The sequence below is a fragment of the Papaver somniferum genome, chromosome 3, assembly GCF_003573695.1.
Source record: "Papaver somniferum cultivar HN1 chromosome 3, ASM357369v1, whole genome shotgun sequence".
Classification (NCBI taxonomy): domain Eukaryota; kingdom Viridiplantae; phylum Streptophyta; class Magnoliopsida; order Ranunculales; family Papaveraceae; genus Papaver; species Papaver somniferum.
The window spans coordinates 192045571-192070895 of record NC_039360.1 but is presented as its reverse complement, the minus strand read 5'-3'; the positions used below and the strand labels follow the sequence as shown (position 1 = coordinate 192070895).

The following is a 25325-nucleotide window of genomic DNA, read 5'->3' as shown; positions in this document are numbered from 1 at the left end:
TCTAAAGTCGCTTGATTATATATTAGAGTCAACTTCGTTTAGGTTAGACTAGAAAGTTTAGGGATATTGAGACATACAAGTATTACTCCGAAGACCTGAAGAATGTGAAAAATAAGCGAACTACAACGACGACATCATCCTTCCTCTTGAGGTTAGTAATATTGAGTTGAATTGTTTCATTCCTAACGTATATTTCAAGTCGAGCTATATTAAAAACATAACTGTGAAGATGTATATACTGTACATATTGTATAATACTCTAGTGATGTGACATGGTCATATTTGTATGATCATAGTATTAGGGAATTAGACTACGAAGTATAACGCTTATCTTTTGAACTTCGTAGATATGACATCGACATAATCTTGTATATACTGTTATGATTATGTGAATGGGTTATGGTGAAGATTTCATCCTAGGAAACGATGTTTTACATTCTTTTAAAGGAAATACATTCATGAACTTGTTTAATAAATCGAAAGGGAAATCATTAGGCTTATTGGTACGGCTATCCATTGCAAATATTTGGATTACCAATATGTGTGAGATAGTAGAACCGATTGTAACTTTGTTACGTATCTTGGTATAACTAATCACAATTCCTGACTTATGAGTTAGTATGACTAATTTTTATTAAATTGGTGTAACCAATCCTAAGTAATCACCATGAGATGATATGATCGATATTTGTAATTGGTGTGACCGATCCTAGTAATTGGTGTGACCGATCACAGAGTGTTGTGTAGTCGATCCTTGTAATTGGTAACCGGTCCTGGTAATTGGTGTCACCGGTCTTGGTAACTGGTGTGACCGATCACAAGCAATACCATGAGAATATGGTAACCAGTCCTGGTAACTGATGTAACCGGTCCTAGTAACTTGTGTGACCGATCACAAGTAATTCCATATTGAGGTATAACCGATCCTAGTGGTTGGTAGAATCAATTAAACCCATGTATGTGATTTGATATTTGATCAAGCACATAGTTATCTTGGAATACATGTCAACCAATTCTAAACTTGCTTGGAAGTGTGGTGGTAGGTCTGTAAACAAGCCTACAACTATGTCAAGCTGCAAGTGCACAGTGCCTTATTGTGACACAGGGCAAGCACAGGTCGATCCACATGGACAAGGTGGGTGTAGATTTGAATCTATGGTCTTACTATAACTGACTTAGAACAAGAGTAACCAAAAAGGGGGGTTTTGTTTGCCGATACGGCTAGATGATTGAAAGAGTTTTTAAACAATAACAAAGCGAAATCAAAGTGTACTCTAAACAAGTAGATAACTAGGATGTTATGGCAATCGAATCCACTGTTTAACCTATACTAAATCAATTCAGTCTTAATACTATTCTTGTCCCTTAAAATGGACTCCGGTGAACTTCTAGGTTCTGCCGACCATCCAGATAGCGGTGAAGGTTCAAGCCTGCGTATCTAAGGGTAGTTTCAGGAGGATGGTTTACTGTCACTAAGATAATTACCTAATCCTAGTATTAGTTGTCCTCTCACAAAACAACTAACCGAAGATCAATCACTTAGATGATTAAACCAATCCTAATATGGATATTCTAATCGCAACTAAGGTATCCCTCCGAAGTGCTAACTGTCTGATTAAGGCACAACTAGTCAAAGGATCGAACAACACTCTGTTAAGTATGAGTTGCAGCACAATCAACATAGAAGTATTCTAACTACAATGGATGCATGACATACACTGTGAAAGTAATATGAAGAAGTGCTCAGATTATATGTATCCAAAACATTACAGTATAACAAGAACAATACCAGAACTTGAATTAAACTTAGCAATAAATTAATAGTTTCATCTAAACCCTAACTATGAAATTATAACATCATGGAGATAATAAAATCAAACAGAAACTATTCCTTGGTGCACCGGCTAATCCGGGCATGAGTTTTACATCACACTGCCTCTTCTCTATTTATACACAAAATCTCTCAATTCGACTTCAATTCAACAATTGATAGAGACCCACTCACCATAATTGCTTCTCTGACAGTTCCCCTTCTTCAATTCAACTCTGCAAGATATTAATTTGATGCTCCTCCAATGTAGAAGATAAACCTAGCCCTAGCTTTCTCAATCTTATCTTCTAGGGTTATTGTTCTTGATAAGCAGGAAGATAAGGTTGAGAGAGGTAGAATATAGGTTTAATTAATGATTATGGTGATGGTTGTGTGCAGAGGCGCAGGGGAGATGGAGTTAATGGAGGAGATGGTGGCACTTATACTGTTGAACAAGAGAGAAAATGGAGAAGAAGTTGGGGTTCTGCTCGATAGGGAAGAAAATAGGAAGCTAGGGTGTTAGGCAGATGCATCAGGATTTGATGTCTCCAGTGGGATGTTATGCAGCTGTATCTAATCCGACGGTTCAGATATAGGTATGGGTTTGGATTTTGGGTATGAATTTAGGTTAGGGTTTTATCACTTCTTCCAAGCCCAATTCATCTTGCTAGCCCACTGCTTGAGTAGATTTTGCAAGCGGTTTGCATCCATCCTTTGCGCAATGTTTCCTTTACGTTCTTCACCGCCTTCTAGCAGGAGCTTTGTTTCTCTCTTCCGTTGTCACTGGCCACCATTTCTCCGCTCTTTTGGCATCTCAATTCATCCAAGCTTTATTTAGTACCTAAAAACACAAAATTAATTAGTAAAAGTATTTATTCTTGAAAGCAATGAAAACACAGAATTTGGGATAATATATGATTTTAAAGCGCAAAAGATGAGTTAATTGCCAATAAATAGATTAGAAATATGCAATATTTGGCACTCATCAAATACCCCCAAACCTGAATTTTACTTGTCCTCAAGTGAAACAGAAATTTAGAAATCCTAACTATATCACTGTCGCTGGTCTCTCGAATGCATTTAGCGTATGCATTAAGCCTTTAAACCCCTAGGTGTCTCTAGTGGACGAGTTGTAGTCTCATGAGGGCCTACCAGAGGTGTACCCAAAAAACCTTCTCCAACTTCAGAGCGTAATACAGTTTTTTTTGTTAAGTCCAAGGTTTATTATAACAAAAAAACGTAATTACAAGAATTACAAGATGGGAGACTCAAGGCCTCCCCACCCCCATAAACCAAAGGGGAAAAAAACTCTAAAAGCTCATAAAATAAGCTCATAAACACAAATAAATAACATAAAGAGAAAAACTAGGAACATTAAAATCGTTTGCACACCTTGTTTCCAACTCTAAAATTCTTCTTCTTGGAATGAAGAACAACAATTATTTGTGTCAAATCAAGGTCTCCATAAGGTTCCTTGTATTCATCTTCATAAATATCAACATATTCATATTCATCCCCATCTGAAGCATAATTACCACCAGGAATAAGCTTAATAGGAGATTGAGCTTTTTTCTTAGGTGCCATTCTATCCATTAGCTCCTTTTTTCCCTTGAAATAGTCTTGCCTAAAGGCTGGATTCCTAATAAAATTTGCACGCACTTCATCATTCTCAATGTTAGTTGCCTCTTCTAATTCCTCCATAGATAAAATATTATTCATATCAAACCCGGTTGGAGTTTCCTTGTTATGATCATTGTCGCAGCTTGGAAATTCCTCATTCGAAGAATCCTTGTTGAATTCCAAGCTAGCATCAGATTGCAAAGACCGCAAGGCCAACAGTTTTGAAGATTTCTTAGCCACTTTTATAGCTTGTTTCCTTGCTTGAATATCTTCATCAACTTCACCCCAATCTTTCGAGCCCAAACTAGCATCTGAGTCACTTGAATCATCTTGTTCCTCCTCTTCCACCATAACCTCACTAAGATCATTACCAAGGCCTAACTTAGAAGCTAGGACATCATACTTGTTATTTACCACAATCTCTATTCTAAAGAACTCATCCACAAAAGGTGTTTCAAAAGGAGCAAATTTAAAAGGAGTACCTTTATTAGGGGAGCTCTTGCTCTTTACTGTCTTCCAATCTTCTTTAGGATTATTAACGGACTCTGTCTTTGAAGTTTCCAAAACTGAATTTGGTTTAAACACAGACTTTGTATTTGTACTCAAACCCTGAGTAGTCACGACCTGAATATTACTAGTTCGCACGGACCCTGGCTTTGTATTTTGCTTTGATACGGACATAAAATCAGATTTTTCCTTGGTCATGGAAGTTGGCTGAATCTGCAATTCCACGGACTGGTCATTATTGGACTTGGCCTGAGCTTGCTTGCTAGTTTGCTTAGACACAAACTTACTCTCAGAAAACTTGGTCACGGACTGAGCCTGCTGAGCAGAATTTTGCTTGGACACGGATGTAACCTCAGTACTCTTGGTCCCAGACTTAATAACTTCCAAATTGAGCTTGGACACGGATTCTTTCTGAGTTCCCATATTTTTCACGGACTGAGAAGCCATATTTACCATATTTTTCACGGACTGAGTTCCCATATTTTGCACGGACTGAGTAGTTTGCTCGCAAGAAAAAATCTCAGAATTCCCTTGCGTACTAGCTGCATTTTCAACATTACGTATAGCCTGATCCTTCTTGGCAGCAATATTATTTTTACATCTTATCAAATTAATATGTGCTTCACGATACTCTTTAAAGGCTTTGTCAAGTTGTTTCTCTAACAGTTTATCAACCACATTTTCATGAACTGATTCAGTACTCTCCTTCCCAGACTGCACATTTTCATCTACAGTCTCATCTCTTGTTGTAATTCCCAACTCTACAGTCTGATTAGCATGATCTGCATGGGAGCCATGCAAATTACCATGCATATTAGTCTTTCCACGTACCTCCCTCCAAGCATACTTTTTATTTGTATTTAACCTCTTTACCATCCTTGGATTTTTGAATCAGATTTTTATGAGACTCAACAGATTTAGAACCTCCCAAAAGCTTGCGAGCAGCAAGACAATTTTCGAACTTATGACCCATAAACTTACAATGTGTGCAAAACTTGATGTTCTCCAAATCCTAAACTTCTACATATTGCCAAAACTCATTGCCCTTAGCTTTCAAACGAATTCTTTTAGGAATCGGTTTAGCAAAATCAATATCAATAAGCACAGCAGCATAGTTCCCAACATCATGATCCAAAGTTTTCTTCTCAATAGCAATCGGCCTACCAAGAATTTTAGCAATGGATAACAGAATTCTTTTCGTCCATAATTCAATGTATAAGCAAGGGAAGCTTACCCAAACAGTATCACAAGAAGTATTTTGTCTCTCCGGATCAAAGTTAGGGTAAAAATTGAAAACCCTAAGCTGTTGATCCTGTACTACCCACGTATCACCATGCCAAACATGTTTTTTGTCTTCAGCTATAGTTAGCTTGATGATGAAGAAAAACTTTGTCATTGGTACCAAATTACTCCTCCTATCACTAAGTTTCCATTGCTCTTCTAAAACTTTCTGAACTTCATTAAGTTTTAACCCTTTAAAATTCAGTCTCCGAATAAGACTAAATTGAAAAATCTCACGCCTTTCTTGTGTAAGTTTTAAAGGTAAATCCAAGGCTAGTTCCTTTTCATACAAAGACGCATCAGGTAGAGATAGTAAATCAGAATCGTTTAGCAAATAGGGTTTTTTACCCTTAACCAAATCAGCAAAAGACACAGTTTTATTCTCATTAGGATTCTTAGAAGAATCAGAAGTTTCCCCATCTTGAATCACCTAAAAGATGATCCAAGATGAAGGAAAGGACGTGAAAAATTTGAAAGCCCTAAAAAAATCGCCAAAAAATTTTAGAGAGAAAATTTCGCATAAAATCCAACTATACTTTTGTGTATTCTTTTAACCCATCCTCCAAAAAAAGAAGAGGTCCTACCGGGAGTCGAACCCAGGTCGCAGGATTCAAAGTCCTGAGTGCTAACCACTACTCCAAAGAACCCATGTGCAAAGCGTAATTGAGTCCCAAGCATCCAAGAAGCTATGAGGACATAGAGTTTCTGCATGCTAGTAATAAGAAGTTAGAACTACAAAAAGAACGCATTCTCATCCTTAAGAGTTGAGCGAGAAATAACCATACCATATGAAAGAATTCGGGTTCGAGATCACAAGCCTCGACTTCTGCCTCACCAATAGGGATTTATGATAATTACACTCAAAAAGACCGTTTATTTAGTCTCTCATGTGTGCAGGCAGGAATAAAGAGAGAAATCCCGCACATGTTGAATGGTGGGAAGGAGAACCTTCCGAAATAATTTCTGGAGACTCCGCAGAATTGTGGACACGAAGAATATTTTTCTGATGATCTCTAAGAAAGGAAATCAATCATTAGCAAGGATGGGAGTACTCACTTACCTTCACATCCGATCGGAAATCAACACCACTATTACAACATCCATAGAAACATCTTCAATCTTCAGTCTTCAACTGTTGACGATGAACTTATGAACTTCGTAGAACCTTGACACTTTCTGATTTTTCTCTTCAATTTCCTTGTTGTAGACGCTGCCTTTGACATTCAGTAGTCTTTGATTGTAAAGCAACCTGAAGTTTCTCTTTTATCTCGTTAGAGATATTTAGACTATTTTCGTAAATAAACAATTGCTCACAAACTGATTCTGAGAGTGGTTCAACAACCTCTTGCGATTACGTTAACCGAATCTTTCGTTAATTTTTGCTTTCGCTTAATCTCACTTTGAATAATGTCTTATAAGTTGGATCACGCCAAACACACATTGTTATATCTTTTTGTGTTTGCTTTCTCTCATACCAATTGAAATGACGAGGATACACAAGTACACCACAATCTTTTCGTTTCAACCTATAAGTCCCATACCTTGAGTGATCATATATGGACAAACTAAAGACAATACAACTTCAAGATATTCACTTGACAATAGTTACAATACAAGACCGATTGACTATACGATCAATGTCAAGTGATTAGGATTAACGTACTAGTGTATTTACTTTTAATTATAATTGCGGAAAGTAAAAGTAAGTCACACAACAAGATTTTGTCAATGAGAAAACCGCAAATGCAGAAAAACCCCGGGGCCTAGTCCAGTTTTAAATACTCTCATAATTAAGCCGTTATACAAAGAACAAAGACAACTTCATATAGTTGAGACCAAGTAATCTAACCCTAATTACTTAGTTCCCTCAGTATCCCTACGCCTACAATCATCTGGTGAACGCACGTGAATCCTAAGACAGAAATCACTATCTTGATTGGCTTTACCGATGTAAAGTCTTAAGCACTCAACTCCTTTTAATCTTCTTCCAAACAGTAAAGGAACAAAGTTGTTTGGTAACTACTCCAATAATTATTTTAAGAAAAGATTCATTGAGTATTGACAAAGGCTCTTCCGTTTAAAATAATACACTTCTTTTTTGGGTAAGATCAATCCAAATTCGAAAATCAAATCAAGATTTTGAAGAATACCACCAAATGATAGTTGCTGATCTAAACAACTACATGATCTAATATATCAAAGATAAATTAGATCTAAGTTGAATCCCAACCGATCAAAATGTGTGCACAAATTACTAGATATGAAAACCAATAAGAAAAATATTCTTGTCTTCAAATTTTCAATTACCTTCTATTGTACCTGCACGACACAAACTTGAATTCACGTATGATCGATCACACACATACAATGGTGTCTGTCAATAATGGATGATCACAAGTTGTCTTCATATCTAAAAACAGTTCTGAAGATCCCGTCAATACTTTGATCTAGTTTGACCTTATATCAGAAAAGAAGGATCTCAAAAATAGTCAAACTAGGTGCAATCAAAGTTTCAACAACCGTTAGTCAATCAAATTAATAACTGAAAACTAAAATAACAATGCAATTATCTAGTTTCCCACCAATGGTACTCCACAAAAGTCTTTAAACGAGCGATCATAAGAGATTTAGCCTAATTAGGGTACTTTCCTCTTCATATAGACGGCTCCACCAGAACAACATGAATGAAGTTTTCCTGGCTCTTAAGACAGTTTGCAAGAAATGCAAACTCAACTATTTATAAACCAAGGTTGTTTGGACAACAAGGAAATTCCAAAACTGAAAGAGTCTCAAGATATGCAACAAAGTACCTTGAAAAAGCGGGGGTACAACAACCTCACACAATATTTCGATTAACAATCTGTATGGACTAACTCTAATATACTTTTAAGAGAATCAACTAGACAGTCAGACTCAATCTTAATAAAAAGTATATCAAGGAGTTAATATCTTTATCTCTCGATTTGATCTTTACTCAAGCAAATGGAAATCTGCGAGCCTTTATCAAATACTAGAGAGATAAACTTGGATAGTACCAAACACCAATATCCAAGTGTCAATCAATGTAAATCAACAACCAAAGGTTGGATATTCTAATTGATTGATGTTAACGCACAACCTGTGATATTTCAATTATATAACAAAATATAATGCGGAATAGAAATAACACAGACACCAGAAGTTTTGTTAACGAGGAAACCGCAAATGCAGAAAAACCCCGGGACCTAGTCCAGATTGAACACCACACTGTATTAAGCCGCTACAGACACTAGCCTACTACAAACTAACTTCGGTCTGGATTGTAGTTGAACCCTAATCAATCTCACACTGATTCAAGGTGCAGTTGCGCTCCTTACGTCTCTGATCCCAGCAGGATACTACGCACTTGATTCCCTTAGCTGATCTCACCCACAACTAAGAGTTGCTACGACCCAAAGTCGAAGACTTCAATAAAAAAATCTGTATCATACAGAAAAGTCTACGATAATAGATAAATCTGTCTCCCACAAATAAACCTATGAGTTTTGTTCCATATTTTGATAAATCATGGTGAACAGGAACTAATTGATAACCCGGACTTATATTCCCGAAGAACAGCCTAGTATTATCAATCACCTCACAATAATCTAAATCGTATGGTAGCGAAACTAGATATTGTGGAATCACAAACGATGAGACGAAGATGTTTGTGATTTATTTTTATCTTGCCCTATCGGAGATATAATCTCAAGTCAATTATTCAATTGAACTCGTACGATAGAAAATGGAAAGATCAGATCGCTCAACTACAAGAAAGTAGTTTCATCTGGCTTCACAATCCCAATGAAGTCTTTCAGTTGTTAACCTACAGGGTCTCGAGAAGAAATCTAAGGTTAAAGGAGAATCGACTCTAGAAAAACCAACTAGTATCACGCGGGAGGTGTGGGGATTAGTTTTTCCAGTTGCTAGATGTCTCCTTTATATAGTTTTCAAATCAGGGTTTGCAATCTAAGTTAACTTGGTAACAAAGCATTCAATAATCACCGTTAGATGAAAAACCTGATTCAACCAAGCTAATATATTTCAACCGTTAGATCGAAACTTAGCTTGTCACACACAAATAAAATGTATTCATTTAGGTTTGAGTAACCGTACCTAAACGTGTACACTTAGTTGGTTCACAAATAGTTAACCAATGGTTAGCCATATGAGCACTTTCATATTAACCGTATTCATCTTTCTCATAACTAGTTCAAATGACTCATAAGAACTTGTTCAATTGCTTAGGTCTTTATTCATAGACACAATTGAAACAAAATCGGTTTGATTCAGTTGAATCAATTCATGAACAATACAACCACGGTTTGCAAAGATTGCATTCCTTATAATTTATTGTTTTAAGTTCATGAACAACCGATTTGAGAAATAACCAGTTTGGGTACGCGTACGGGTATGCGTACCTTAGCTACCGGATTTGAGTTTACAAACTCAGCAGAAATTTTCGATTCGAAAACTTCCGTGGGTACGCGTACGGGTATGCGTACTTAAGGTGACTGGTTTACTAGTTTGCAAACTTACAAACTTAGAAGAAATTTTCGGTATGAAAACTTCCGCAGGTACGCGAACGGGTACGCGTACTCAACCTGTCTCTTTCACCAATACAACATGCACACATATGCACGCATTTGGTTTCCGGCACATGGATTTATACACTAATGTGCGAACACACTATATGTGCTTATATCCATAGTTGGTAATCTCAACTCTACATTTCAATCATTGAAACATTCTTCTATAATGTTATAACAATCATTATTCACGACTATCGTAATCAAAGTTATTTTCAAGATTGAAACATCTTCATGACTTTCGTCGCGGGTAAAGATGAAAGTGGTTAAAACAAAAGCTCACCAACACATATTTCGAGAAAAAGATACGCGAGTAAACTCGGCTCGAAATAGCAAATGTGTATGTATGAAAACTATCATACTTATACGACTTTGTCTCAAGAGTAGGAGATAAAATAGACTTTTGAGTGACAGATAAGTTCAAGTCTCCACATACCTTTTTTTCGGATGAAGTTCCACTTATTCCTCGAGTAGTTCTTCGTCTTCGTAAGATGATCTCCATGGAGTCTGGAGCTCAACTGCACTTAACTATCCTAGACCGAGACTTAGTTATAAGTAAACTAGAAATCAAGACATATAGTTTTGATCACTAATATTGACAAACATGTTTGATATAACAACGCATGCGAGTTCGACCGAGCAGTGCTCTAACATACCTAATTTCGGTTTTCATATTTCCAACTAATATCCAACCTGTAATTTCGAAATATCTCTTTAGAAAATATCTAATATTAGTTTAGCACTTAACTAATATAGCTTTTCACGAGATATGTTTTCATTGCTGGAAAATCAAAAACATATTATTCAAAAATCTTAATTAAAAGATTCTCAATATTTCTGTTTGGGATTACCTTGAGTATCAAGGAATATCTTTGAACAATAAAAGATAAGAATTATACACATGTTCAAATTATGTCGACATATGGAACTTTCCTATTTAGAAGACCATAATTCCAAACTCACACAAAACCGTAAGTAATATGTGAATATTGAAACTCGGTTTTTCTCTTCGGACCGGTTCTACCATGAGTCCTACCATAGGTTAAGATAAATTCTCCCAAGTCTCAAAGTATAGGTAGGGATCGGTTCCACCATGACTCCCAACATAAGTTAGAATCGGTTCTACCATGTATCCCAATATAGGTAAGGATCGGTTTTACCAAGACTCCTAACAAAAGATAAGATCGGTTCTACCATGTATCTCAATATAGGTAAGGATCGGTTCTACCAAGACTCCCAACAAAAGTTAGGATCGTTTCTACCATGTATCCCAATTTAGGTAAGGATCGGTTCTACCAAGACTCAAAACAAAAGCTAGGATCGCTTCTACCATGCATCCCAATATAGGTAAGGATCGGTTCTACCAAGAGTCCCAACAAAATCTAGGTTCGTCTCTAACATAAATCTCACCATAAGTTAAGATTGGTTCTACCAACATTCTCATATAAGGTTCGAATTGGTCATTCAATGGATCTTTCATAGAAAATCAGACCAAAACTCTTATTGATTTCTTTTCGATTACGAAACAAGTTTCGTGTATGTACTTATTTTAAACATATGTAGTTAAACATAGTTTTCTAGGATGAAATCACACTTATATCCAATACAAAATCAAGTAACAAGTTACATAGATTATGTCGATGTCACATCTACAAAGTTCAAAAGATAAACGTTATACTTTGTAATCAAATATTCTTCCTTGATACTTTGATCACAATAAAATGACCAAGTCTAATAATAGAGTATTAAATATAACCACGCATATTATGTTTTCAATCTTAAATAACTTGAAAATAATGAGAGGAACAGAAACAAGTCAAGTCAGTATTACGAACCGCAACTGGAAGGATGATGTCTTCATATTGTAGTTGATATGTCTTCACGATCTTCAAGTCTTCAAGGTAATACTTGTGCATCTCAACAGTCCTAGACTTTCTAGTCTAACCTAATCGAAGTTGACTCTAGTACATTTAATCAAGCGACTCTAAATGACTAAGAATTAAGGATAGGGTTTCTAGAGATGATCAAGAGATCATGTGAAATTGAAGATGAAATCAGGATATTAATGAGGGGTTTTCATTATTGAAAGCAAGGATGAAGAGTTAACAATTGAATCTCTGTTTACAGTGAAAAATTGAAGACTAGGATTGTTTTTTTAGGGTTTCTGAGAATTGAGTTTGTAATTGAGATCGGGTGGAGATAAGAAAGATCAGGGAAAGATTGATGAGGATGGCGTTAATTTGAGTGTTTGTTCCAACCTCAAAATAAAGGGTAATTTAGAGAATTTGAATTTAGGGTTTTATAGTTGAATTATATGTTATGTGAAATTGAATTTACTTGATTGATTATCTATGGGTATTTACTGGAATTGAAGTAGAAATGGTTGTGTAAAGATAGGCCATGGGTTCTTTGTGAAATTGAGGTTCACAGATTTGGAATTGTTATGAATTTAACATGAACTAGGTATATGGTCGATTTGGCAGAAGAGAAGGTTATGGGTCTCTGAGATAATGATGGTTGGTGATGAATTGAAGATGATTAAGTGTTAGAGCGTTGCTCGGTTGAACCCACCAAGCGTTGGTATGTCAAGTTTGGTTGTCATATTTTAGTATCTGAAAAGACGAGGCATACCCAAATACTCCACAATCTTTAATTTATCCACCTATAAGTCCTCTTACCGAAAGTGATTTTCTATGGACAAAGTCGAGACAATACGACAAATCGGTATTCACACTTTTTGTGATCGTCTATGGATACGAGATCGAGACAATTCAACAATCAAAGTGTGATTACTTGATAATAGGTTCGGACTTAACCAAACTCTATAGGTACACTATCAAGTAATACAGAGTTAACATTTGTGTATTTATAAAAAATTATAATTGCGGAAATAGAAAAGTAAAAGACATAACAAGATTTTGTTAACGAGGAAACCGCAAATGCAGAAAAACCCCGGGACCTAGTACAGAATTGAATACTCTCAGAATTAAGCCGCTATACAAAATATAACAAACTTCATATAGTTGAGACCAAGCAACTAAACCTATAGTTCACCTAGTTTCTTCAGTATCCATGCGCTTCCGACATCCAATAAGTGCACACACTGGAACAATTCCTTTGGATCGTATTCCAAACGGTAAAGGAACAACAAATCTGTTTGGTAACAACTCTCTTGATTCTTTCATATGAAGATATCTCAAGTCATATGCAAAGGCTCTTCTGTTTAACCAATAAACTCCTTTGCCTGGTCAGATCAATCTATCCAACAACTACCGAAGTAGCAGAGTTTAGATTTGCAATCAATCAATGTATAATCAAACAAGAAACTATAAGGTGATGCCGATCTTACACAACCAATCAATCGAATAAATACGATTCTAGTTGATCTCAGGCAATCAAGGTTTGTGCACACCCAAAGATATAGAAACCAAATCAGAAATATTATTTAATCTTCAATAAACACCTGCACAACACCACTTGAATATCTTGTGATCAATCACACACAAAACAAAGTCTGTTAACAATATATTATCACAAGATGTATCATGTCGACACTTCGATCTAGTTTGAGTGAATCTTATATCAGAAGAGAAGATTCTCAAGAATAAACAAACTAGGTGCAATCAAAGTTCAACAACCGTTAGTCAATCAAATCAATCGAAAACTAAAATAAACTGCAATTATCTAGTTTCCTACCAACGGAACTCGTAGAGCTTCTTGATCCAACATAAGTCTTTAAACGAGCGGTCGTAAGAGATTTCTCCTAATTAGGTTACTTTCCTCTCCGGATAGACGGATCCACCAGAAACTACAAGAAGATGAAGTTTGTTTGGCTCTTAGGATAGTTTGCAAGAGATACAAACTTAGGTATTTATAGACCAAGGATGTTTGGACACCAAGGAATTTCCAAAACCGAATATTCTCAAGATATGCAATAAATGCCCAAATCGGTTTTCATAATTCCTGGAAATTCTTTGTCCAATATTTCCGAAATCTCACTAGAAAATCTCCAATTAGTAAATGCACATTACTAATTTTTATTATCCAGAGATATGCATTTAATTGCTGGTAATTAAAAGAATATAAAACTAATAACCTTAATTAAAAGATTCTTAATTTATTTCGGTCAGGGATCTCCTTGAGTTATTATGTAATATCTTTGAACAATAAAAAATAAGAATTACTGATCATGTTAAAAGTATGTCGACATCTTTTCTTTGTAAATCCTCTTTCATATTTACAATCTTGGAATCGATTATACCACACTTTCAAACGAATTTGGAATTGGTTCATCTGTATTCCAAGACAACTATGTGATTGATCAAATATCAATTAATTAATCACGAGTTTACGATTTTACCAAACACAAGGATCGGTTCTACCTTAATATGGTTACTGGGACTAGTTACATCACTTACCAGGATCAGTTACATCAATTACCAGGACCGGTTACCATATTCTCATGGTATTACTTGTGACCGGTTACACAAGTCACTAGGATCGGTTGCACCAATTACTAGGACCGGTTACGCCAATTACAAGGATCGATTACACAACTCTTTTGTGATCAGTCACACCAATTACTAGGGTCGGTCACACCAATTACAAATATCGATCATACCATCTCAGGTGATTACTTAGGATTAGTTACACTAATAAAATTCATACCAATACATAAGTCAGGCACTGTGACTAGTTTTAACAAGATACATAATGAGTTATGATAGGTTCTACTAACTCACACATATTGGTAATCCACAGATATGCAATGAATAACATCACCAATAAACCTAGTGATTTCCCTTTAGATTCATAAAACAAGTTCATGAATGTACTTCCTTTAAACAAATGTAAACATTGTTTCCTAGGACGAAATCTTCAACTTTACCCATACACATAATCACAATAGCATTCATACGATTATGTCGATGTATCATATACGAAGTTTAAAAGATAAGCGTTATACTTCGTATCCTAATTCCTTAACACTATGATCATGTGTTACTACTAGAGTATAATCATTCACAGCTTCGCAGTTATGTTTTCAATATAACACGACTTGAAAGATACGTTAGGAATGAAACAGTTCAAGTCAAATATTACTAACATCAAGAGGAAGGATGATGTCGTTGTTATAGCTTGTTACTTCTTCACATTCTTCAAGTCTTCGAGTAATACTTGTATGTCTCATAATCCTAGACTTTCTAGTCTGACCTATACGAAGTTGTCTCTAGTACATAATCAAGCGACTCTTTAAATGAGTTTTGATTCACTAAAATATGACAACCAAACTTGACATACCAACGCTTGGTGGATTCAACAGAGCTACACATACGCTTGATTCCAAGTTTCAAAAACACAATAACTTACATATATTCGATCCATAAATGCCGATGTTGACATTCGAATAATAAAGCTAATACTCCCCCTAAAGGTAAGATAGGTAGATTTTCATTCCGAACATCTTTGTTATTCCTCTTTTGTAGTCAAGATAACTACAATAGCAATATGATATATTGTTCCCCCTTAGTCAATGCTTTACTCTTTCGTTAGATATAACGTTTAAGCACAATTTTTATTTCCTTAGTGATTACAAATCACTTGTTTACTCCATATATTTCTCCCCCTTTTTGTCACAAAATGACAAAGGTTCGAGCAAATAAAATTTAAATCGAAAGGATCTTACAAATCTAAAAGACTTGTACAACCTATAAGAGTTAAGCACGAAGGTTTCACATACCATTTTAGATAACCAATATCAAAAACGAAACTACAAGTAATTTGGTTTTAATATGTTATCAAGGAAACAATTTCCCGAAGCAATTTTCCCTAATAGTTTAACAAATTGACTAAGAAACTTAGTTCCCTTGCTAAACCGATTGCACAAATACAATCCCTTATTTCGATAATACCAAAATAAAGATCAGAATTAACTTTATTTTTCTCATCAGGCACTAATTATTCAGACAATAACTTAGACCTTTCACTTTAGACAAGACTAGTACTAGGTTAGTTAACTAGTATTTCTTGTCAAGGCATTCGATTATACTTGAATAACCGAATCCTTCACTTTGATAAGTATAACTAAGATCAGAATTAACTTAGTTTCTCTTATCCGGAATCAAATTGGACTAAATAAATGATCACGTATTTTGTTAAGCCATAAAAAATACATACAAACAAAAGAATTGACTTGCACAATTATTTCTCTTAACCGAAGAAATTGAAACAAGCATAGACATTATAGCACCGCAATTGCACCGAAATGTCGTTAAGTCAAAAACAATTGATACCAAACAATAAAGAAGGATATCAAACAATAATTTTTCTTAACCGGAAACAATTGAATCACACACACACACACGTCCATACACACATAATGGAATAAACATCAATTGTACCAAATTTTGTTAAGAAAAAGAAAAATATATACAATAAAATCAGGCTTTTCTTAAACAGGAAAACGATTAACTAACAAATTTGTTACCTCAGATTCCGTATCCTCTTCTCCCCATAAAGATATATCATTAAGCGCAAGTTCAAGTTAGAACTCTCCTCCATTGTGTTGTCATCCTCTCGCAAGAATAAAAGAACAACAAGAAAAGCGACCTTAACCAGAGAAAGGTTGAAACGGTTTTAACTAATGCGTGCCAATAGCAAAAGTGAAAACCCGAAACACATATGTTTATGCTAAACACAACTAATGTAAACACAAATTGATTCAACACATTGTGACTTTTTACATATGAGTCTCAATCGGAACAACTTATGATCCTTTGATAAAGCCTCCCTCTAAATTAAAAAGCCACAAAAACCATAAGGGTTCACACGTATGAGAATATTAAGGTTATGAAAACTGAAATCAAACATCCCATAAACACATAGCAACAATATAGAGCATTCAAGCACATGCTATGTAATCAGAAAAACTATCACAAGAAAAATTATAAACTAATAATTTTATTCATAAATAATAGATAGTTTTATTAAGAAATAGACCTTATACAATAATTGAGATAAATAAAAAACTGATGTCTATTTTCATGGAACATTCTTTGAACATATTTTTCAAAGATCATCTTCAATTTCCTCAAATTTTTCAGGATCTTCATCAACAGCATCTCGACTGATTTCTCGGATTCTGCACACAGTACCTTGATTATGTTCACAGGCTAAAGCATTAACCTTTCGATTAATATTCCGAGCATACTCCCTATTACCGATTCAAAGTTTAATCAGCTTCCTTTGGTTACAGATAACAGTTCTTAGTAATGCTGCTTTTCTATGGTGTGTTTCAATAGTACTGAGGAGGACTTGTCGAAGATTGAGGATATCAATCTTAGCATCCAAATTGTTTTGGACAAGAAGATGAGTCGCATCTTCCTTTCCTTTTCCTTTATCTTCACAACCAGATTTCTTGAAGGAATTATCAAGATTAATAGTTTCATTGGAAGCCATTCCACTCAATGCTTTCAAAATTTTAGCTTGAGATCTGGTTTGCGGATACATCCTTTAGTAAAAGTTCTCAATCAAGATGAGTACATATACTCGAGTATTCTTTAACACATACCAAACATAGGTGCCAACCTTAAATAAACAATTCTGACCGGATTTAAAAATATTTTCGCATCTAATGTGTTATTGAATAACAACGATTCTTTGAAAAGAATCGATCTTATAGATCAGGTATCAAACGATACTTTAGACAAGTAAACTTATCCTGTTTACACAAGTTGTTGTAAGACAACTTCTCTACACATAAAGACAAATAAAGTATCTTTAGGTAGATTATGTATACTCTCTATGTTGAATAAGAGATATTAACAGGATACACGATGCCCAGGTACTTGTGCTTAGTAATAATCATCCAAATTTCAAGGGCATTTTTGTCTTTTTACATAAAAGGGTATTTTGGTAATTTAATGCTTTTATTTATAGTTGGTGCGAATGAACTTCTGTTCATGCTAAGTTGAGTTAAATCAGAAAAAGTAGTGGCAAACATATTAGTGATTGGATACTTTGTTATCACTTTTAATTTTAATATTAATTTAATATTAGTATCTTAATAATAGTTAGGTAACATTACTGTTGACTTTATAAGAAAAAAAACATTAGCCAAATGTGAATTATGATTGTGTCAGAGAAGTATTGTTTGTTACGAGAACTATTTACGCCTTATAAGACATATGATTTTGTCAAAAGTTTCATTTTTTAGGTTTTGAAAAAGTAATAGTTGAGAAACTCGGACGAGCCACGCTCTGCAAATCGGGCGACTAACTTGTTTCCATTTTTTTGAAACTTCATCGTTTTCAAGTCAATCAATCCGTTATTACCAGGTGTTTTCATTACTCAAATATCCAAATGATTGGTGTTTCAATCATTTTCATCTTCATTTACGGTTAGTTTTTCAGTTTTCACCCTCGTTATTCAATTTTTTTGTTGTTGAAATTCTTTTAGGTCTACAATGAATCCTGTAATTGTAGATCTTTCAAAAAACCCTGAAATTCATCCACCGATTAATTTGGTGAATGAGAAAGATGATTTACGATATGAAGCCTGGAAATATTCATTAATTGGTCGTTTAGATTTTGTTCGCCTTACATTTTCGGATGCTGCAACGAGTCTTCGGAATCAATGGAAGCTAAAATACAAATACCAACTTATTCAACTGGCAAAGGTTTCTTCACTATCCAATTATCAAGCATTGAAGATAAAGAGTATATTACTTCTGGTAAATGGGAAGTTCAAGACCAGGTTCTTAGGGTTAGGAACTGGATTCCAAATTTCCGACCTAAAAATCAAAAAACATCTAAAGCTATGGTATGGGTTCACTATCCAGGGCTTAGTTTGGAGTATTGGGATAAAGAAACTTTATTTACTATTAGCAGAGCAATTGGAACTCTTATCAAAGTTGATGCAGCTACCTTATAATACCAGAGTGGATATTATGCAAAAGTTTTGATTGAGATTGATTTAGCTAAAACAATTGCCAATAAGATTTGGATAATTACTAAGTATGGAGCATTCTCTCAGGGGGTAACTCTTACCAAACTGCCTAATTTTGTACTAAATGCAAAATTGTGGATCACTTAACTACAGAATGCAGAGTTTCATAACAATCTTAAAAAACAGGCAATTCTAATCAGGTGGAGAAGGTGATTATTATTGAGCAAAATCAAAGCTCTCCACCATCAAGGTTGATGCCTTCTGAGCAGCAAAAATCCAGTCAAGTTCAAAATCCTCACAACTCTGGTAATTCTACTATACCTCCAATAAATTTAGACATTGCAAAACTTGTTCAACATCCTCATGTTTCCATGGAAAATCATTCAACTGAAGTTACTGAGATAAATTCTGATCTGAATGTTATCAATTCTACTCAGAAGGCATCAACCCTTTTGAAGTATTACAAGAAAATGAAAATGAGCTTACAGAACCTGAAGATGGGGAAATTAAGGAAATTAATGCAACCAACCTTTTAGAATTTGGTACTATCCCACAAAATATTACTATTATCCCAAAAAATTTAACTAGTTCTCAGTCAAGTGAAGAAGTGGGTTCTTCTAAATCTTCAAAGAAAAATCCTCCTCTAAAGCAGCAGTTGTCACAAGGAAAGCTAGTAAAGAATCCCTTAAGCATATGATTGATAAGGGGAGTTTATCTCCTCAACCACCACCTCTTAAATGAAGGTAATCTTTTGGAATATTAGAGGCCTTAAAAGACAAAAGGCCAAAGACAAATTGAGAAGTTTAGTTAACTCCAATAATCCTTCTCTTGTATGAATTGTTGAACCCAAAATTAAATCTTCAAATTTTCATTTTAAGCTTCCTAGAATGCATCATCAAATAATTCATAACTCTAAGGATAACTCTAAAGGTAATATTTGGCTTTTTTGGAATTGTTCAATTTCTGCTCCTTCTGTTATCAAGGTAACTAGTCAATGCATTACTGTTGAAGTAGGTGATGTCCTTGTCACTGGAGTTCATGCCAATTCATATACTATCATCATAAGAGAATTGTGGCAAGACTTATCTGATATTAGTCTTATGAATGAACCATGATTAGTGCTGGGTGACTTTGACACTATTTTGTCTATTGATGAAAAAAGAGGAGGTAGAAGCCCTATTTCAACAACAATGAAAGATTTCCAGGATTGTGTAGATTTTTGTGGTTTGTTACAAGATCCTAAAAATGGGCTAGATTTTTCTTGGTGTAATGGGAGAGCTGGCAACAAGAGGATTCTCTGCAACCTGGACAGAGCCTTATTTAACTTTAAATGGTTGGATAAATTTAATGGGTGGCATTATAAAGTTGGTAATAGAGGGATTTATGATCATAGTCCTCTTCTGGGTTCTGATGCAATCATTCCCAGAGCTCCTAATCCTCCTTTTAGATTTCAACAAATTTGGTTGAACTACCCAAAATTTTGCAAGTAATCTGGGATTCTTGGAATGAAGAAATTTATGGTAATCCCATTTATATGTTCATGAATAAGCTCAAAAGATTAAAAAAGTTTTTAAAAGTGTGGAATTGGGAGGTCTTTGGTGATGTTAAGGATACTCCTAAAAAAAGCAGAAGAAAAGGTATTGGAGGAAACTCTAAAGTCTGATAGTGACCCCACTAACATCAACCTGTTAAATAACTTGGTTACTAGTAGAGGACTTTGTGATATGGCTGCAAACAATTATAATACTTTTCTTAGGGACAAGGCAAGAATTAGCTGGATTCAAGATGTTGACGTTAACACTAAATCTTCCATACAAGCATCAAGTTAAGACAAGCCCAAAATGCTATTTCTGAAATTGAAGACTCTTCTGGCAATATTATTACTGATCAACTAGGTATTTCTAATGTTCTTATTGATTACTTCAGCTACAAATTTGCTCACCAAAATGTTAATATACATGATTCTTTCTTTGAAGCTGCTCCAACTGTCATAACTGCTGAAGACAATTCCATTCTAGAAAAAGTACCCTCTGAAGAAGATATCAAAAATGTAGTTTTTGATCTAAATCAAGATAGTGCTCCAGGGCCTGATGGGTTTACTGGTATTTTCTACAGGTTTGCTTGGGAAGTAATAAAAACTGATTTAGTAACTGCAGTGCAGTATTGCTGGGAGAACAACTTTATACCTAGTGGGATGAACTCCAATTTTTTGTCCTGATTCCTAAAGTTCATGGAGCTAAGAATGATAAGCAGCTTAGACCTATTGGTCTCAGCAATTTCAGCTTCAAAGTTATTACCAAGATTGTTACCATGAGAATCAGTCAATACTTAGCAAAAATAATATCTCCTCAACAATGTGCCTTCATAAAAACATGAACAAGTCTTGCTTGCTTCTGAGCTAGTGAATGAATTATCAGTTAAAAGAAGAGGATGCAACTTGGGTTTAAAATTAGATATCTCTCAGGCTTATGATACTATGAGCTGGGATTTTCTTTATAAAGCTCTTACAAGATACGGTTTTTCCAAGAAGTGTTGTGATTGGATTATGGTCCTACTTAAAACCATAAAATTATCAATCATGTTAAATGGAGGCCCTATTGGATTCTTTGGTGTTGGCAGAGGCTTAAATCAAGGTGATCCCCTTTCTCCAATTCTTTTTATTCTTGCTGAAGATATTTTAAGTAGGAACATTCACAAACTAGTTCATGAGAGGAAAATTAAACCCATGGTGATAAGAAATGGTATTCATCCCACTCATTTACTCTTTCCTGATGATATTTTCTTGTTCTGCAATGGAAACATGAGAAGCATTACTCATCTCAGAAATATTCTTTGGAATATCAAGCGTTGCAGGTCATATTATTAATACTTCAAAAAGTAGATGCTTTGTGGGTGGTACTTCATCTGTTAGAAAGAGACAAATTGTTGATTTTTTCCATATGGATATCTCTAATTTCCCTGACAAATATCTTGGTGTTATGCTGGTTCAAGGGAAGGTAAAATCATCTCATCTTTGGCACCTAGTGGAGTATATGCAACAAATACTTTCTACTTAGAGTGGAAGGTTATTAAGCTTTCAAGATAGATTAACTTTGGTAAAACCTGTTCTTTGCAGTATTCCAGTGTATAATATGTCAATCTATAAGTGGCCAAGAAAGGTTTTGAAAACCTGTGAAAGAATCATTAGAAATTACTTGTGGCCTGGGAATGCTGAAGATAAAAAGTGTGTTACTCTCAAAAAGGAACAAAGTATGTACTTCATTTGAATAAGGTGGGTTGGGGATAAAAGGCTAGAAGACATGAACAAAGCTCTTTTAATGAAGTTTCTCTGGAAAATGCTTCAATCTGAGGATGAATGGGCTCTTTTCTTCTTATCTAAATACACTGATAAATTTGGAAACTGGATTTCTTATTATAAAAGGTCTTCCATTTGGCCTGGCTTTATATGGATATTACCACACTTCAATGAGATTACTAGATGAGAAGTTGGGAATGGGAAGAAAATTTCTCTATGGAATGACAGATGGATTTATGATGAACCCATAAGCAAATTATATCCATCTCACCCCCTGATCTCTCAAAATCCTAACCTAAAAGTTAGCATCTTAATTGTGAATGGTCAATGGATGATTCCTGAAGAATATCTCCAGCTTTTTCATGTTGAACATCTCCCAGTTCTTAGACAAGGTGCAGATACTCTAATTTATCGTTAGTCGAGATGTCGATTGAGAAGACTCTTTTATCGTTAGGTAAGTCGCTTGGAACCCCTATTGTGGTAGACAAAAGAACCCTAAACCATGGAGATGGTCATTATGCTTCTGTTTTGATTGATGTTGATTTTTCAAAGCTCAATTCTGATTTTGTTCATGTCAAAGTGGGTGGTCGCAACTTTTGGCAGCCCTTTGAAATCTTAAAGAAACCGAAGTATTGTTTTAAGTGCAAGATTGTTGGACATTCAGACTCCGAATGTAGAAAAAAAACATGTTACGCCAGTTCAGCAAGCTGGTGCTACAGCTGGTACGTCTCAGCAAGCTGGTTCTTCAGTTGGCGTGTCTCAGCAATCTTCTGCTCTTGTTATTCATCAAGGTGACCAAAATTCGGCATGGCAAGTTGCAACTCATAAGAAGAATGGCAGGAGAAATCGAAAAGGTCCATCTCAACCTAACGTTCAACATGAAGTTGTGAGCATTGAAGGCACTGTTGAGAAGGAACAACAATTACAAGATGATTTAGCTATTTCCGAAGCTGTTTTGCATAGTGCTTTAGATGAGTTTGAAAGAGCCAAACAAGCTATGCATTCAGTTTTAGTTACCAAGGAAAAGTCGGTGAGTACTTCTGCTTTGAGTACTAAGCCAGGTGGGAATGTTGAATTGGCTAGAACTAAACTTCCTAATCCTGGTAGGATTCCTTTATCATCTTTGCCAACACCGGTGTGTGACGCTCTTGAAACTAGTTCTGAATATGTTTCTCACAATAAGTTTAACATCCTGGGTGCGAACTATGTAGGAGAATCTTCTAATAACCAGCTACTTGATATTAATATGGTTGACGAAGTTGTTAAACGTGCTAAGCAGCAACAGCTGATAGCTCTTCAAAACAAAATTAATGCTTTGAAAAATAATGATGTTATGTTTGATTCGGATGATGAAACTGAACTGGGAATCCATGCTAGGAATGGTTCTTCACAAAGACTCAAGTCCTCCTCAAATACTTCTAATCAAGTTAAGCTAACTAAACCTCAAAATACCAAGGTTTAATATGCGGGTTCTCTTTTGGAATATTAATGGAGTTGCTCGTGAGGCAGCTCAATGTAAACTTAGGGAGTTAATAAGGGAATTCAAACCTGATATTTTTTGTCTTGTGGAACCAAAGGTGCACTGCTCGGTTGCTTTTGGCAACAGACTTCAACTTGAAGGTTTTTCTTCTCATGTTATTCATAATGCTACTGCTAATAGTATTGCTAATATTTGGGTTTATTATCTGAATTCAATAAGTCCTTCTATAATCAATAGGAGTAAACAAGCCATTACTATTGAGGTTGAAGGAGTTCATATTTCTTTTGTTCATGCTAGTTATATTCAAGTTACTAGAAGAAGACTTTGGCATCAACTTAATCTCCAAGATGATGATAAGCCATGGCTTGTTATGGGTGATTTCAATTGTATTATTCGTCTTGATGAGAATAAGGGAGGTCTTGAGCCAAGAACTTCAGCTATCAATGAATTTTCAGATTTTTTAGATGACAATAATCTTTTTGAAACGGATTCTTTGGGTACAAAATTCACATGGACAAATAGCCAGTCGGGTACTGATAAAATTATTAGTAAACTTGATTGTGTTGTTATTAATGCTGCTTGGCTTGCAAAGTTTGAGAATTGCCGGTGTAAAGCTCTTCCTAGGGAAGTTTCCGACCATTCAACTCTCTTGGGTTATCCTTTTGTTGTTCCAAGACCTAAGAGAGCTCATTTTCGTATTCAGAAAATGTGGTTTTTGCACGCTGATTTTCTTCGTATGGTTAGTGAAAGTTAGAATATGCCTGCTCACGGTTCTCTTGACTTTATTTTTACTTATAAATTGAAGAGACTAAAAGGTGTGATCAAAGAATTAAATCTTATGGTTTATGGTAATATTCATTCTCGGTTGAAGCAAGATAAATTGAGGTTTGAAGCTACTGCTCTTCGTTCGGATGAGAATCCTAGTGATATTACTAATCTCAATCTTATGAAAGAGGCCATGTCTAAGCTAAGTGAAATGCGTCTTTAGCAAAACACTATGCTTAAACAAAAAGCTAGAAATCAATGGCTTGTGGAGAGTTCAAGCAATTCTACTTTCTTTCATAATAGCATTCGTATTCGATGAAGTGCTAATACTATTTTTGAATTAGTCGATGATGCAGGCATTACTATTTCATATTATGACCAGGTTCGTGATCATGTTGTGCAATATTACGAGAGAAAATTCAATGGCCAAGAGTTGGACTATGATTTTAGTTTATTTGATTATGAGCATCCTAGCATCTCGGAGGTAGAGAGTCTTGCCATGGATAGAATACCTTCTCTGGAGGAAATCAAACAAGTTGTTTTTGATTTAGGAGCTGACAGTGCTCCAGGTCTATATGGTTTTTCTAGTTGTTTCTATCGTCATTGCTGGGATATTATTCAGGATGATTTGATTAAGGCTAATACTTTTTATTGGGATACTGGTCATATTCCAAATGGGATCAATTCTAGCCTCATCATTTTGCTTCCGAAGGTAAGAGGTGCAAACACTCTTCGTAATTTTCGGCCTATTGGTCTTAGTAATTTTTTCTTAAAATTTTTACTAAGATTCTTGCTACTAGGCTAGGAAGTGTTTTGGATAATCTGGTTTCTGAGGAACATGTTGCGTTTATGAAAGGGCGTAATATCCATGAAAATATTAGTTTGGCTTCTGAAATGGTTAATGAACTCCACCTTAAGCACAAAGATGGTAATATTGGCCTCAATCTTGATATTTCTCAGGCTTTTGATACGGTGAGTTGGGCTTTTGTGTTGGAGGTTTTTCGCAGATATGGT

At 35.2% G+C, this 25325-nt stretch overlaps 1 protein-coding gene and 1 non-coding gene across 2 annotated transcripts; both read right to left on the bottom strand.

Moving 5' to 3' along the window:
• Window positions 1-4949: 4949 nt before the first annotated feature.
• LOC113360463 lies at window positions 4950-6659 on the bottom strand. The gene is made up of 3 exons (XM_026603971.1): window positions 6618-6659; window positions 5849-5923; window positions 4950-5648 (listed from the first exon to the last, which is right to left on the bottom strand). Exons 1-3 carry the CDS (start codon window positions 6657-6659, stop codon window positions 4950-4952), a joined length of 816 nt encoding a protein of 271 aa, XP_026459756.1.
• TRNAQ-UUG lies at window positions 5794-5865 on the bottom strand. Its single transcript has one exon. It is a non-coding gene; the product is annotated as a tRNA-Gln (tRNA).
• Window positions 6660-25325: the final 18666 nt, after the last annotated feature.

Bases quoted from the DNA above. Each gene is read 5' to 3' on its own strand.
- LOC113360463 (XM_026603971.1), bottom strand. From the start codon at position 6,659: ATGTGTGTTTGGCGTGATCCAACTTATAAGACATTATTCAAA. The intron at 5,924-6,617 runs GTGAGATTAAGC...ACTAGCATGCAG, and splicing joins CTTATAAGACATTATTCAAA to AAACTCTATGTCCTCATAGC. The intron at 5,649-5,848 runs GTTAGCACTCAG...ATCATCTTTTAG, and splicing joins ATGGGTTCTTTGGAGTAGTG to GTGATTCAAGATGGGGAAAC.